The following is a 14,028-nucleotide window of genomic DNA, read 5'->3' as shown; positions in this document are numbered from 1 at the left end:
CTACCACTAATTTCCTTCTGTTTGAGAACATATATAAATTGGAAGACGCAACCCAATACAGGGAATATACTATAACCCCCCCTCGAATGTGAACATTCAAAGATCACCTAGGCAGATCCAATCACTCTCCACTGAGCAATGAGCAATGTCCTTAAAATGGTTCCTTCTATGTCGATTAGCTGACACTGGGCCTGATATCCCACTGGCAATTATGCTCTCAGAATTCACTTTTCATTCCCAATCCCGATCCCGAGATATAAGATCAACATGTGCTGGGATGGGAGGGAGAGTTCTGGTTGCCTTTCAGACTGGGATTGATCCCCGAGAGATTCAACAAAGTGGTTTTCGCAAGTCAAAAAAAACACAAAAAAAAAAAAAAACAACTCTGATGTATGATAGTTTCATTGTTTACTGGCCGAGCTGACCCTTGAAATCGTCGAATCCCATTTATCAGGTTGAGAGGATGGGACTGGATCAGGTCGTATTCGCTCCTGGAGTAGGACAACGGCTGGGATCGTCACTAAGGAGAATGGAACCTGCGTTTCCTGGAACGCTTAGTTCCTGGTCCATCTCTTCGACCTCTGATGAACCCATTTTGTCTTTGATCCGTTGTTTGTATAACTCCTTGAAGGCTTGGTAAGACTCTTCCAATGTTTTGAAAGGGCTCAGTCTTTTCAACACCTTTCTCCACTCTGGGTCTTGCTCAATGATCCCGGCGTGGGCCTTGGCGTAGATTGGGGAAGTAGTAATTGATAAAGGAAAAGGAGGGTTTCAGGTGAGAGAGAAGTGAGGGGAGAGTGAGAGCGACAAGAGAGATGAAATTGAGGTGGGATCCCCCAGCAACTGACAAGGTATGATGCTCGGATGAGGAAGGAGGTGTGAAGATTGATATCTTGAGTATAATCTCATGTATTTGGATCAGAACAAAACATCAATCACATAATATATCGTCAATCATACACAACCCCAGAAAGAAGGGGTATATTCGTATCCATGCAACGCCAAAAGAATCAGAATCAGAAGCAAGACCAACAGTTCAGATAGAGAGTCAGAGCAGAACAGAAAAAAACACTGACATACAGTAATCACCAAAAGCAAACTAAAGACACCAGTATATAAAACAAACACACCTCAACGGTATGCATACTTGTCATACTTATCATACCAAGGCCCAGACCCTCCCTTCTGCCCACTTCCGCGATAATACTCATCATCGTTACCCCGGCTACCGCGGTGATACCTGCGCCCATCATCCTCAGACAGGTTCGCAGCAGGCGACTCGGTATACGCCAAATCATGCGCCGATAGTCCCGCATATCTAGCCGAATGATCACGACCATGCAAGTCACCCTCTGAATGCCTATAGTCACCACTGCGGTGCTTCACGCTTTGCGACGAGCTGCGGGAATCATGTGAGAACCGCTTATCAGCAGAATGACCAGATCCGGAGCGTGAGTAATGTGGATCGCGGTCATAGGACTCGGACATGCGGTGTGTTGAACTTGGTCCCGATGCCTGTGCCTTGTAGGTAGAGTCTGTGGGCCGGGGCGTGGAAAAGGAGCTCGCATGGCTGCGGCCTGAGCCTGATTCATCGTAAACTTTGCCCACGCCTGGATTGGCGCTGTAGGGCTTGCGTTCGCGCTCGATTGGCACTGAGGGGGTGGGTTCATCTTCTTCGTCGTCGGTGATGACACTCGAGACGGGTCTTGGTTGTGGTTGTTGGGCTGGTCTTGGAGTCGAGCCTGGGGCGCGGGGTCGGCCTCGCTCGTATGAGTGAGTACGCTCTGTGGGTGATGCGGTCGTGGTGGATGATCGGGTCGGTCGGGAGGCGGATTGATTGCGCTCTTCCGGGGTGATGTATGGTAGATCGACGCCGCAGTGGACCATCATACGCTCCTCGATGTCTTCTCTGATTGCGATATCTCCAATTTCTGGGAAGAGGCGGCGCGGGAGTTCTTTTGGGAAGCGCTCTTTCCTGTCATCTGGGTTGTTAATGGGCATGTGGAGGACTGCTTTTTGGAGCCGCTCGTATTCGCGCCCTGGGTTCGCGAGGATCATCAAGGTGGCCCACGTCTCGAAGCCTTTGGGTGTTAGACCTGGGATGTCTGGGCGCTTTTCTATGTCATCTTGGACGAGGTGATGTTCGACTTTGATTTCGCGGAAAAGTCTGGAAATCGAAGATGTACGATCGTCAAAAATGTCTAGATATTTGGTTAGAATATGGCATGTCAATGAACAGATCAAAGCACCAACCTTGCCATGGATAAGGGTCATTTGGATCGTGAGTATCACGATAGAACTTTTGCAGCTTGTGAGGGGGAATAACAAGAGTATTTCCCGGCGGATAGTCCTCAATCTACTCAAGTTAGCGATCAAAATTCATATTCCATACGAGCAGACATAAATTTCACATACCAGATGGACTGCAATCCCACGTAAAAACTGGCCAAGCCTCTTGGTCGCTTTACCATCCTCAAATAGTTTTCCCCAAATCCGCTCCAGGGTGGTCATCTCCATAGCGGTAGCGTCCCGATCTGGAGGTTTTGGGCGCTCTGCCTTGTGGCTATGCTGACTCAGATCACTATTCTGACTCGATACAGAACCGCGTCTTTTTGCAAGGGGATCAGGAGTAGCTTTGGGGCTGAGACGACTATCACCAGTGTGACTGGGGGAGATGTATGGTTGGAAATTCCCAGTATGGATATTGTCGGCGGCTGAACTGGGCGGGGGGATTGAACTGCTTCGCTGAGAGGGTATACCAGAGGACTCTGCGTTCGGCTGCAAAGAGGTATCCGTTTGCCATGGTGGCTGTTGCGATTGCGAACGGGGCGGGGGCGCACCCGATCCATGTAGGTTGTCTAACCCAGTTGTCTTAAGCTGCTGGATCACTGTCGCTGTAATCTGTGATAGAATTTCCGGGGATAGGTAATCTGTGGAGCCGCTATTGTGAAATGCGGAGCTCACTGCATCATCGATATGTCCAGTGCTCATGTTTGGGGAAGAGCGCTGGGATTCAGAGTAACTGTATGGCTCTGGGGTTGGGCTTGGGGCCCGCGAACCAGTCCACGGCACCTGTGGCTGCGGCATATTCAAGTGGGTTTGTTCATGGTAGGATGAATATGGAGGTGGCTGCGAGTACCCATGTTCGTTAGGATCTGGGTTCATTTTACCCGTTTGATAGGTATCTCTGGGGTAATTTCCATTGTAGGCCATGCAGGGGTTCGGGAGGTGAGATATGGGTAGGTTGATCTGATAGCACAAAAATGTGTAATCCTCCGCTGCAAGTAAAGGAGTCGATTTGGGGAAGCTCTAGGAAGAGAAAATGCAGATCTGGGAGAGGTTACGAATTACCAATATTATGGTGGAGGGGCTAGTGGGGGGGCGAGTGAAACGTTGTGGCGATCACATCGTCACCAAGTGCAAGATAGGTTTAAGATTCTTTCTCTTTGTACTCCCTCGACGTCACATTGCTCTTTAATTTATTAGCCCTTTGTTATATTAAAGTCCCACACATGTTCTGTCATATCGCTAGACTGGGTTAGAGCGACACGATCGGCAGATGGAGCATGCATATCGCAGTGCATAGCAACCACTGAAAGCTTTATGATCCTATTAGCTTTTATTGCCAAAGACTGGGCACTTTCGTGGTTTCCTAGGCTACTACAGCTGAAAATTAATCGACAAATGGCGAGGTACTTCTAGTCATATGGATGATGTATTGTATATTGAAAAGGACATCGTAGTGGGATCATACTTGAAATGTCTATAATATATTGATACCGACCGGATACCCAAAGTATTCGAGTCCTATATCGCTCAGCACAATGGTCGCATATGCGAGCTATTTTGCTTTTATATACTCGGCTAGCTTATTATGGGTTTATAGAAACTTTTATCAGAGGAATGATATAGCAAGTTAAGTACTCTATAGGAAGCACTTCAAAGGCAGAGCGAGCGGTGAATTCAATACAATGAGCTCAGTGGTCACTGTGCACTGCGATACATGCATCTTCCATGCGGTGTATGTATTACAGTTTCTCCTTGCACCTATCAGAGTTGTGAAGGACATAATTGCAAAGATCGAGCTATGTCATCACCAAATCTCGGCTGGGATCCGGCGGTTGGGTTCCAATCCACAACTCATTGTGGCCTTGAGGGCTGTCTAAATATTATGTAGGACTGCCTTTTCATTCTCACATTTTGATTTGATACCATTATTAGGAATAAATTGTTGATCGGATACCTCAGATACAAGGTGCTTGACATTGTCCCTCTAGCCATCCCGTCTACCAGAAACAGCTGGAACATGCCTGAATAATGATTATGTTGTATAGTGATGCACTCTACTGGGGGCTTATTTATAGTAGGTGGGTCAACGGAACCACCGATGTCATAACCATGGCGCTACTACTCTGTACCTCCTGTCCCATTTCAAGAAAACAAAACTAAACTTGGATTGGTACCTGACTCCTCATAAGATATAGCCAGCCCTCTGTACTCCATTAAAGAAAGCAAAAGAAAAGGCACAGTCAACAGGGTTATGTTAGGTGCGGACTTGGATGACCCTCCCCCCAACCCGGAAAATAAGCCCTGTCACTTGGAAGATGAAAAAGGTCCCAGGTACAGCATGCAGCAGTTCCGGGACTGGAATCACTGGAAGCTCGCCTTCCTGAAAAAACAACAAAAAAAAAAAAAAAAAAAAAAAAAAAGCTAATGTGGATAGGGGGACTTCATGGGAAGATACGCAGGAGTCGAACCTTGTGCACGCAAATGCGAACGAGAAATCCGGTGCACTGCAGAGATGAGATAAAGCGACGATGAAGAGCAAGCCGCGACGTGCAATATTAGGCATGGCCTGGCATATGCTTGCAGCCACACTTCCCATAAATAGAAGCATCGTCGATTATAGCCCGAGTGTCGTTTGTAGGAAATGTACGGCACGGCTTGGGAAGAAGAGGAATCTGCGGACTGCAATACTAGGTGCAGCCTAGCGTGGTGGAAACGACTAGAGGAATCTTCCTCCTTTCCAAGGAGTGCCATCATTAAACTTGCGGGTGCCAGGTGCCCAGCCTGGGGCAGGCTCGGGATCGGGAACAGGCTGTTGACGAGGTCGGTGCGCCTACACGATATGAAGTTTTGTCAAAACCTGATTTATAAGTATTGTTGGGATACATTCACCCACCTTCACTTTTGCAAAGCCCCCTCGCTTTGTATTACCATCACTATCCGAGGAATCGTCACGCAGGACAAGAGCTTTCTCGATGCCACGCTTCAGGCTCTCCTCCTGTAGTAAAAATATATATATGAGTAACCAACGTTTGGCCAGAGCTGATGTATCACATAGTTCTGATCACTTACCGGCTGACCCAGAGAGCCTGAGAGATCGACAGACTCAGGGCATCCCGCAGACCCAGACAGAGCCACAGATCCAGAGTGAGCTGCAGACTCGGAGTTGGGTTCCTCTTCCTCATTCTTTCCCATTTCCCCAACCGCAACTTTATCTGCGATTGCAAGAGGTTGATTAATGGGATCGAGGGACATCTGATAGTTCATGCAGGGCTGGCAGAGCTATTGAAAAACTAAGTATTAGAAACAGTCGAAGTTTATGCTTTCATAGCTCAAGAATAAAAAACAGAACACACCGGACTCTCACGATTCCTTTGATTCCTGGCGAATTGATCAATGGCACGGTAGTGGCCGCAATGGTGGCACAGTTCCTCACAAACCTGAGCATTTGTGCATGGACCACATTTAGCAACCTGTTGGTCACGAATGCTACTGTAGCCAAGTTCGAATATTGCCTGGCGGAGGAAGTTGAGCTGATTGCTCGAGTACTGGGATTTTGGGCGACGCCGTTTGCAGACGCAACATTTGATCCTATGACGATGAGCAGGTGAGTACCAAGACAGATGAAGAATACTGACTCGTTTGGGATTGGCATTCGGTCCACGCTATCGATCCGTTGTTAGCAATTGCCTGGCTTCTGGAAATGGGATTTCGTTAACAGACGCTTCTCTGATTTCCTGTGTGTATCCCCGCGCAAACGGATTCAAGGGGACCCATTTCCGTCGCTGAGGCATGGTCAAATGGTAGTTCAGAAAGCCAGAAGACCCAGGTAAGTAAATAGCATAAATTCACCGGATGTGCGCACAGGGCTTGTAGCTATTGAAGAGGAGAGATGAAGAGAAACAGAGAGGGAAGGGCAGTTGATTTATACTGACAGGGGGAGGCACAGTGAGGAAGCTGCGTGGGTTGGTCTTTCCGAAAGTGAGGGTTTTGGGCTGGTCTCTTCAATCACCTCGAATTTGCTTTTCTATCACAAATATTGTTTCGCTTGCTCTTTTGGCTTTGGGGCTCTGCGGAAAAGAAGGACTGAAGAAATAAAGATCAAATTGGTGCTGGAAGGGAGAGGCAGTTCAAAGTATTAACTCTGAAGTAGATATGTGATAGCTGAGCACACAGCTAAGCATGTAGGTACCATGCAAACACTACAAATCAAAGCCCTCAACAAACAACATGAAGGGCATTGTGTGCCGGAAAGCAAACACGCAACACAATGAAGGTCATCTTGGACATCGAGTCTATTGCTTAGGGCTACAACAGACACTGCCGAAAAGATTCTCTTGAAAAGCGTCTCCAAGGTAGTAAAATCTTCAACTGACATCCATTCTCACATTACTTCGATGCACCGCATCTTACAACCCTCTTCGCTATTTCTCTATATCTTACCGCTGATTCTTTTTGTCATGCTAGCGACAACCCCAGAGCAATAGGGGGAAATATTGAAAAAGGACATCTCTAAAGTCTATATGAGCAGATACCAAAACGATCTTGCAAAGCATTGCCACACACCACTAAAAAGGTATGAACAGGCCGCATCAGCCGCCGACTATCCCAAGGCTCTTTTGAGTTTTAGGTAATGAGTTTCGGAAAAAGAAAACATATGACACGATGAAGGCTGACTTGGAAATTACCAAGTCTATTCCTTAGTAAGGCAATGATGGATAGGCGGGTATAGTAAACAGACCCCTTCCAGCTCCTTCCACAAAGAAAGGAGTGACATTAAGCCAAACAGCAGTCTCACCTCCCATCAAGGCACCCAGATGTGAGACTACTCTATTTTCGTTCTAGAAAACCATAGAAGAAGCGGAGAAATTCCCTAATTAGAAGCATAAATGATATTCTCTAGATACACTATAGGGGCATCCCCCAATCTAAACAGGGGCTAGTTTCAAACCCAACCGGACCACGGACATTAGTTCCCAGAGCAATGGATGAAGCTAGTTAGGTATGACACACATGGAGGACCCAGTTAGGCCAGCATGAAAGGGACAGGGGAGGAAGGAGGGGCATCTATCACTTCACAATGTAGATACATTACCGTGGTACGCAAGTCATTGCGGCCGCCTTAGCTGGCGATCTAAATATACCCGGAGCCGGAATAGGACACAAAGAAGATCTATGACATGCAGTAAGTGGCACTGCCACAGTAGAATCCTCTCACTAGGTAGGATTGAGGGCTAGTGCTAGGTAATTCTGCAAGTACAGACTATCTGTTGGTGTGTGTTCTGCTGTAGACACCTTCCCGATTCGCAAAAGCTTCATATATTACTTCGTCTGTTGTCGAGCTAAAATGTAAGGGTTACTGCAGTGACAGTGGGACCACTTTTCATGACATTCCAACGAAAGAAATTAAGTACCGAGGACCATTTCAAGCTAAATTAGGCCCCTCGTGCGCAGTTGGGACGGATAATCTACTGGACTCAGATCTGACAGTTCCAGCGATCAAGGGGTTGTCCCGCGGCTTCCACGGCTTCTGGAAATTCACACAGACGTTTCGGCGTTTGGAGTGGGCCGCAATTTAATATCGAAGGTAGTGCCGAGAGTCGAAGGTCTAAACCTCGAAGTAATTTGCCAACGGTGGCTAGAAAGTTCATTAGGAAGTTCGGTACGAACATCCTTGGGATCGTGTGTTCGTTTGTCAGCGTGTTTATTTCCGGAGAAGGGGGTCTGTTAGGGGGGCAACGAAGCAAGAGAGGCGGATTTGCCCCCAACAACCTCTCGCTTTACAACATATGGAGCTAGCCGTCTAAGCAAATGACCCCATCTCAAGGCATAACCATTCAGAGACCGTTGCCTCGCAATAAATTTGAATATTTGAATATTTGATGATCACATTGCCAGGAACCGCCTTCTCGAAGGCCAAAGGAACACGGCGCCTCCCGGCAGTTTGGGAAGCAAATAGTTTCCTTTCCCAAGTGGCGACACTGCACTCCTCCCCCCTATAGGGGCTCTCCGCGCCCTCCGCGAGTATATGGACTGGGCCTGGATGAGCCCACTGTGGAGAATTCCGTTTTCCCCCGAATTGACGGTGCGTGACTAGGCGTTTGTGAGGGATGCTGGAGCGTCATTATAGGCACAATAACTGGATGGAGTGGATTTTCTTTTCGTGATGGAGCCAATGGCATTGTTAGCGCATAGACTCCATCGTACTACTGATCTTTGGTAGGTGATAATTGGCTTACGGTTAGTGCTTGTGGAGTAATAAGCCCCACTGAACGAATCACAACTCGAAAGTGAGAGAAAGTGGATTGAGTGACTATTGTCTCTGTATTCGGTGTGCGGAGTACGGAGTACGATTCCTATCGGTATATTGTACGCGGTGTGTACAATATCTTCCGTACTCCACGTCTTGTTTTTTTTCTCTTCCTAAATATATTGTAGTCTGACTATTGTGCGGTCTAGAGAAAAATATCCAAAAAAAAAGTAGGTCGGCCCACTAAGTTCGAACCTTGGTTTCGTTTCGGTACGGCCCTTGGATTTGCGTTATATTGGGATGTCAAATATGTAAAGATCGAATCAGGGGCGAACCCCGAACATTGAAACAGTGGCATGTTATGAGTTGATGAGTTGAAATAGACTGATCAATTTCTATTCAAATCAGCCTTGCAGAATGAATCTGGGACCGGCCATAACGGTTGCCCCAGGGTTCGTCCATCTGACAGGTGCATTCCATCCCGCTTCCTGCAGGTAATTACTGTGTACTCCGTACGGAGTATGTTGTAAAAGTTGGGCCCCAGTTCGATCACGTATGATTTTCCCACGTCTGTGTTGGATCGCGCCTTGAAGTTAGTGGAGTGACCGAAATGATGCGGTTAGAGACTTGCCGCAAAAGAGCTCTAACGGGCTTGGTTTATGATTTTACTGTCATCACTTTGATTAAGTCTATTTGACCATACAGAGTACATATGCTCCATACCAGACTCTTGAATTTTGTAATCACATCCCGCATCCATGGCAACAGGCACTCTAACATGTCTTTGAGACGGGATCTCAACAAAGAAACCCGAATGTGAAGCGAATCCTACGCCGTTCCCAATCGGAGATGGCTGGGGAAAATCCGTCAATGATCTCCCAAGCATACGGGGGGCTAGACCCGTGTACCTTTGAACAAAGAGAAGAGAACCCATCATATGCAACTCCCAGCTCACTGCGGCCTAAGCTATGTACTCCGTACATGCGTTTCTATCCCGCGAACCTTTCCGTCCACCCGTGAACCTAGTTGAATTATTCGCTTCCACATGGCCATGCCAGCAACCAACCCCGGTTTAGTCCGTATGATTGGCCTCAACCAGTCGGAGGATCAGTCAGAGAAGAGGCAGTGAGATACCTCTTCTATCCGATGCATCAGGAGATCAGGGTGGCGCGAAAAAAGAAAAAAAAAAACGAGACAACAGGATGGCCGGCGAACAAGTATTCAAGCTAATAAGCCAGAAATGCGCGAGGCCTGAAACAAGGATTGTCCGTTAGGAGCCGAACAGTAAGACCGGTGTTCTACTATCTCCGTGCGAGAATGCAACTAGCAGAGGGGGAGAACTCCGAAGGTAGGACATGACATAACCAACATGCGATGATGAAGTAGACAGGAATCTCCTTGCTGTTCTCGCCCAGTCTGCGAGTGTCTGCGGTAGTACATCTTACATGGTACATCTGGTACGTCAACGGAGAAGCCAGCTACATCTCCGATCGAAGTGACTCGTACAAAGATGTGGTAAGCAAGGTGATTCGTGTGTACTTTTGTTTCAAAATTTGAGATGAGATGTCTTTGTAAATGAAGACGTTTGAATATGTGTTAGTCCTGAAGTAACACAAAGTAGTTCGAGGCAGCCAATTCTAATGCTCGAGTCTAATAAATTACCAAGGCGGCCCAACCTCTTCTGACCCCCCAAACAGTGCAGATTAGGGCTGCGTGGGCGACGGTTACAGGTTGCACATATTTATATGCCCAACCTCCTCAATTATTAGGCGCCGTGCATCTGATGATAAATACACTGGAATCAGGTATCCAGATATGATCAACATATAGAATATGTATAACATCCGACGGAGTACTCCGTATGGAAAGAATAAATAATTGAGTCACTTTTCTTTTTCTCAGAGTTCATGTTTGAGCTCTGGGATTTTGTATGGTAAAATAAGGTACCCGTTACCATGATGAGCGTCCCATTGGTTGAGACGGGATCAACCCGTTATTTGGGGATTTAGCTGGTTTCGGTTGGTTTGTTTGGGTTATTTGGGTTATTTGGGTTATTTTCACTTTATTGTTTTTGGTTTTTTTTGTTTGGTTTATTTTCGTAAATCAGTTTATTTTCTTTTTTGTTTTTTTCGCTTGGTACTCCGTATAATTTCAGTATTCAGTATTGAAGTCCGAATTCTCATACCAGAGAAACACCCCCCCCTCTCTCTATGCGCCTTATGTGTGTGCGATGCCTCTTTTATTCTTTCCTTTCATTTCTTTTTTCTTATACATATCCTCTTATACTATATTTTGATTCTCTCTTATACATAGATCCAACTGACCTCATCTTCGTCCATATTTTGCCACGGTGGACTGATCTGCAACGACCTAAAGTCGTTAATTTACCGTCTCCACGGCCCCGTCTAGGAGCTCAAGCTGTCACCGTGTCAGGGGCTCACCCTCGGTCCTCCGATCCCTCCAGTTTCCACCAGAACGGGTCTTCTCCTATTCTGGATTTTCCTTTTTATTGTATCGTGCCCGGTCCTCAGTCCTTCCAGATCGCCCACTACATGACCACCGTCGCTCCCCTCCAACTACCTCGTCACTCCTTACTTTTCCGTCAATGGAAACCCAATCGTCTGGCTCTGATTCTCGGACATGAACACCTGCTGCAATTGACATCTATACATACACACTCACTCGGGGATACTACGAAACTTTCCCCTCTACATAATTGTAAGAACGCCTGATCTTCCGAGAATGTCGGCAAGCTGACCTGAACCCCCCCATCAGAAACCCCCTCCGTCACATTCCTCTTCTCCCGATCTGCTGGCAGACCTGAAGAGACATACATCATCACGATGACCGTCACATATGATACCCCCACCCGGGGGTCACACACCTCCATGGCAACCCTCGAGGACCGCTTCGAAGTCATCAAGGAGATTGGCGATGGAAGCTTTGGTAGTGTTGCCGTCGCACGAGTACGGACCGCCGGTGCTCATATCGCTCGCAGAGGCACTATGGTATGGAATGACGAAATCGGTGGTGCATTGTGCTTCTACTGACTGATTGGTACAGGTTGCAATCAAAACAATGAAGAAGACATTTGATTCATTGGGTCCATGTTTAGACCTGAGAGAGGTCATCTTCCTTCGGACATTACCTATTCACCCCCACCTCGTCCCTGCCCTGGACATCTTCCTTGATCCCCTCTCCCATAAGCTTCACATCTGTATGGAATATATGGATGGCAACTTATACCAGTTGATGAAGGCCCGTGATCACAAATACTTTGAAGGCAAGCATGTCAAGAGTATTCTCTACCAGATCTTGTCCGGACTGGACCACATTCACGCACACCACTTCTTCCACCGCGATATTAAACCCGAGAATATCCTCGTGTCGACTTCCGCTCCCAATGATTCTGCTTTCAGCCGCTACTCTAACCTTGTCACCCCTCCTTCCACCCCTCCTGTCTACACTGTGAAGATCGCCGACTTTGGTCTTGCTCGTGAGACCCACTCCAAACAACCATACACCACATATGTCTCCACACGCTGGTACCGCGCACCTGAAGTGCTTCTACGAGCGGGAGAATATTCGGCACCAGTCGATATGTGGGCGATGGGCGCCATGGCGGTCGAAATTGCTACGTTGAAGCCCCTGTTCCCTGGGGGGGAACGAGGTAGATCAAGTTTGGCGTGTGTGTGAGATCATGGGTAGCCCAGGGAACTGGTACAGCAAGTCGGGCGCTAAGATTGGTGGTGGTGAATGGCGTGAAGGATCGCGCCTGGCCCACAAGCTCGGTTTCACATTCCCCAAGATGGCACCTCACGCGATGGAGTCCGTGCTTCAGCCCCCGATGTGGCCCGCGGCATTTAGCGAGTTCGTCACATGGTGCCTCATGTGGGACCCTAAGAACCGCCCAACGTCTACCCAGGCGCTTAATCACGAGTACTTTGCCGATGCGGTTGATCCGGTGCGACCCAAGTCCTCCACCTCGTCGAGACTGCTTGGCCGCAAGCAGTCCGAGAAGAGCTTCAAGTCACCAATTCTCACCCCCGGTGACTCTCCTACGTTGTCTTCGAAACCTTCATGGTTCCGAAGATCATTGGTCGTTCGGTCAGACAGCCCCGTACCTGCTGCAGATGACAGCCCTGCTCGGCCACCAGCTGTTGCGCAAGTCACTGTGCCTGAGATCCAGGCCATCAAGCCGCGTCCCGCGAACCCCAAGCGGGCTACTTGGGCAAACGGTGCCCCAATGCCAATTCTTCCTTCTATCCGTCCCGTCTCCCCCCTCTCCAACTCAGTTACGGCACAGGCAAACGCCACTGTGGCGCACAGCGAGGCTTCCAAGTCCTCCGACACATCAGCTAGTTCAAAGATCGGCCGTCAGTTGTCTGTCAATTCCAATGGGAATCACTACTCGGACGCAAATCGTCAAGAAGCTGAAAGGATACTCAATGGTTCCGGGACCCACACTCCAACCACAAAGGAGAGTTTCTTCTCGCATCTGCGCAAACGCGCCCGCAGATTGTCTGGGCGAAACCAATCAGCACCTGCTGACGACGTTGAGGCTAACGCAGGTTGCATCCCCTGGTCGAACCGTTCATCAGTGGCTCTTGATGGGCCTACTAGTGATCCAAAGCAAGGTTCCGACTTGACCGAGCTGGACAAGGCTCTCCAATGTGTCAAGTACTCCTTGGACTCGTCTACAATGAGCAACGTCCCCGTGCACTTGCACAATTCCGCTGACGGCAACACCAAGCGTCAGTCAATGCCTCAGGCGACTAGCAGCAACGCAGCTCCTATCTCCAGTAGAACTCGACGTGCCATGCAGATGTCTACCCACCCGGTTCACCGGTACGAGACTCCTGAAGAAGAAGACGAGTTGCTTGACGAGGTGTTGCACACCGCCAGCAAGGCGGCTAGACGCCTGGCTCAGACTCAGTCAATGGCTGTCGATTCGCACAGCCGTATCCACCGACAGTCCGACAACTCCCGTGCAGCGCAGAACCCCTACCCTACGCCGTCACCTACGGCCAAGGATAATGCCACGTTTGGTCAACAGTCGACACCTAGCAAATTGAACATTCACAAGATTGATCCCACGGCGCCAAACCGCCACTGGCCCACCCCTCCTTACGAGGAGGCCGAGTTTCACAACAAGAAACCGGACTACTTCGCCCGTGGATCCAACTACATCTGAGTCTCTCAGCCACAATCCTGAACCGCATCATATCCTTTTCAGTTAAGGAAAGCACAAAAATTCAGCAAAATTGCACAACGGAACAAACACCGAGCAACACAGCTCAAGGCGTATGGATTCGGGTATAGTTTTTGTTTTTTTCACAAGGTCTGGCCATTTCAGAAGGTGTTTTGTCTTTTGTCTTTTTTTTTATTTTTACATATGGGCATTGGGCTTTCGCCCTTTCTTGCAAGTTTCTCATTTCCCCCACTTCATACCCCTACAGGCATTTTTATAGATGGATACGGGCCTCGCTTTT

At 48.2% G+C, this 14,028-nt stretch overlaps 3 protein-coding genes across 3 annotated transcripts; 1 reads left to right on the top strand and 2 right to left on the bottom strand.

The window, feature by feature from the left end:
* Nucleotides 1–1,131: 1,131 nt before the first annotated feature.
* On the bottom strand, nucleotides 1,132–3,165 carry N7500_006329 (uncharacterized protein; the record flags this gene model as incomplete). Its single annotated transcript, XM_056677473.1, has 3 exons — nucleotides 1,132–2,201; nucleotides 2,254–2,356; nucleotides 2,416–3,165. 3 exons carry the CDS (start codon nucleotides 3,163–3,165, stop codon nucleotides 1,132–1,134), a joined length of 1,923 nt encoding a protein of 640 aa, XP_056532473.1.
* A 1,840-nt stretch (nucleotides 3,166–5,005) lies between these two features.
* On the bottom strand, nucleotides 5,006–6,080 carry N7500_006328 (uncharacterized protein; the record flags this gene model as incomplete). Its single annotated transcript, XM_056677472.1, has 5 exons — nucleotides 5,006–5,119; nucleotides 5,183–5,284; nucleotides 5,359–5,568; nucleotides 5,643–5,877; nucleotides 6,010–6,080. The coding sequence occupies 5 exons, from the start codon at nucleotides 6,078–6,080 to the stop codon at nucleotides 5,006–5,008; spliced, it is 732 nt and encodes a 243-aa protein (XP_056532472.1).
* A 5,299-nt stretch (nucleotides 6,081–11,379) lies between these two features.
* N7500_006327 (serine/threonine-protein kinase) lies at nucleotides 11,380–13,730 on the top strand (the record flags this gene model as incomplete). The annotated part of the gene is made up of 3 exons (XM_056677471.1): nucleotides 11,380–11,544; nucleotides 11,600–12,206; nucleotides 12,250–13,730. The coding sequence occupies 3 exons, from the start codon at nucleotides 11,380–11,382 to the stop codon at nucleotides 13,728–13,730; spliced, it is 2,253 nt and encodes a 750-aa protein (XP_056532471.1).
* Between the last annotated feature and the right edge of the window lie 298 nt (nucleotides 13,731–14,028).

The sequence above is a fragment of the Penicillium coprophilum genome, assembly GCF_028826855.1.
Source record: "Penicillium coprophilum strain IBT 35676 chromosome Unknown utg000004l_segment0_segment0, whole genome shotgun sequence".
NCBI lineage: Eukaryota > Fungi > Ascomycota > Eurotiomycetes > Eurotiales > Aspergillaceae > Penicillium > Penicillium coprophilum.
This window is presented reverse-complemented; position numbering and strand designations above follow the sequence as displayed.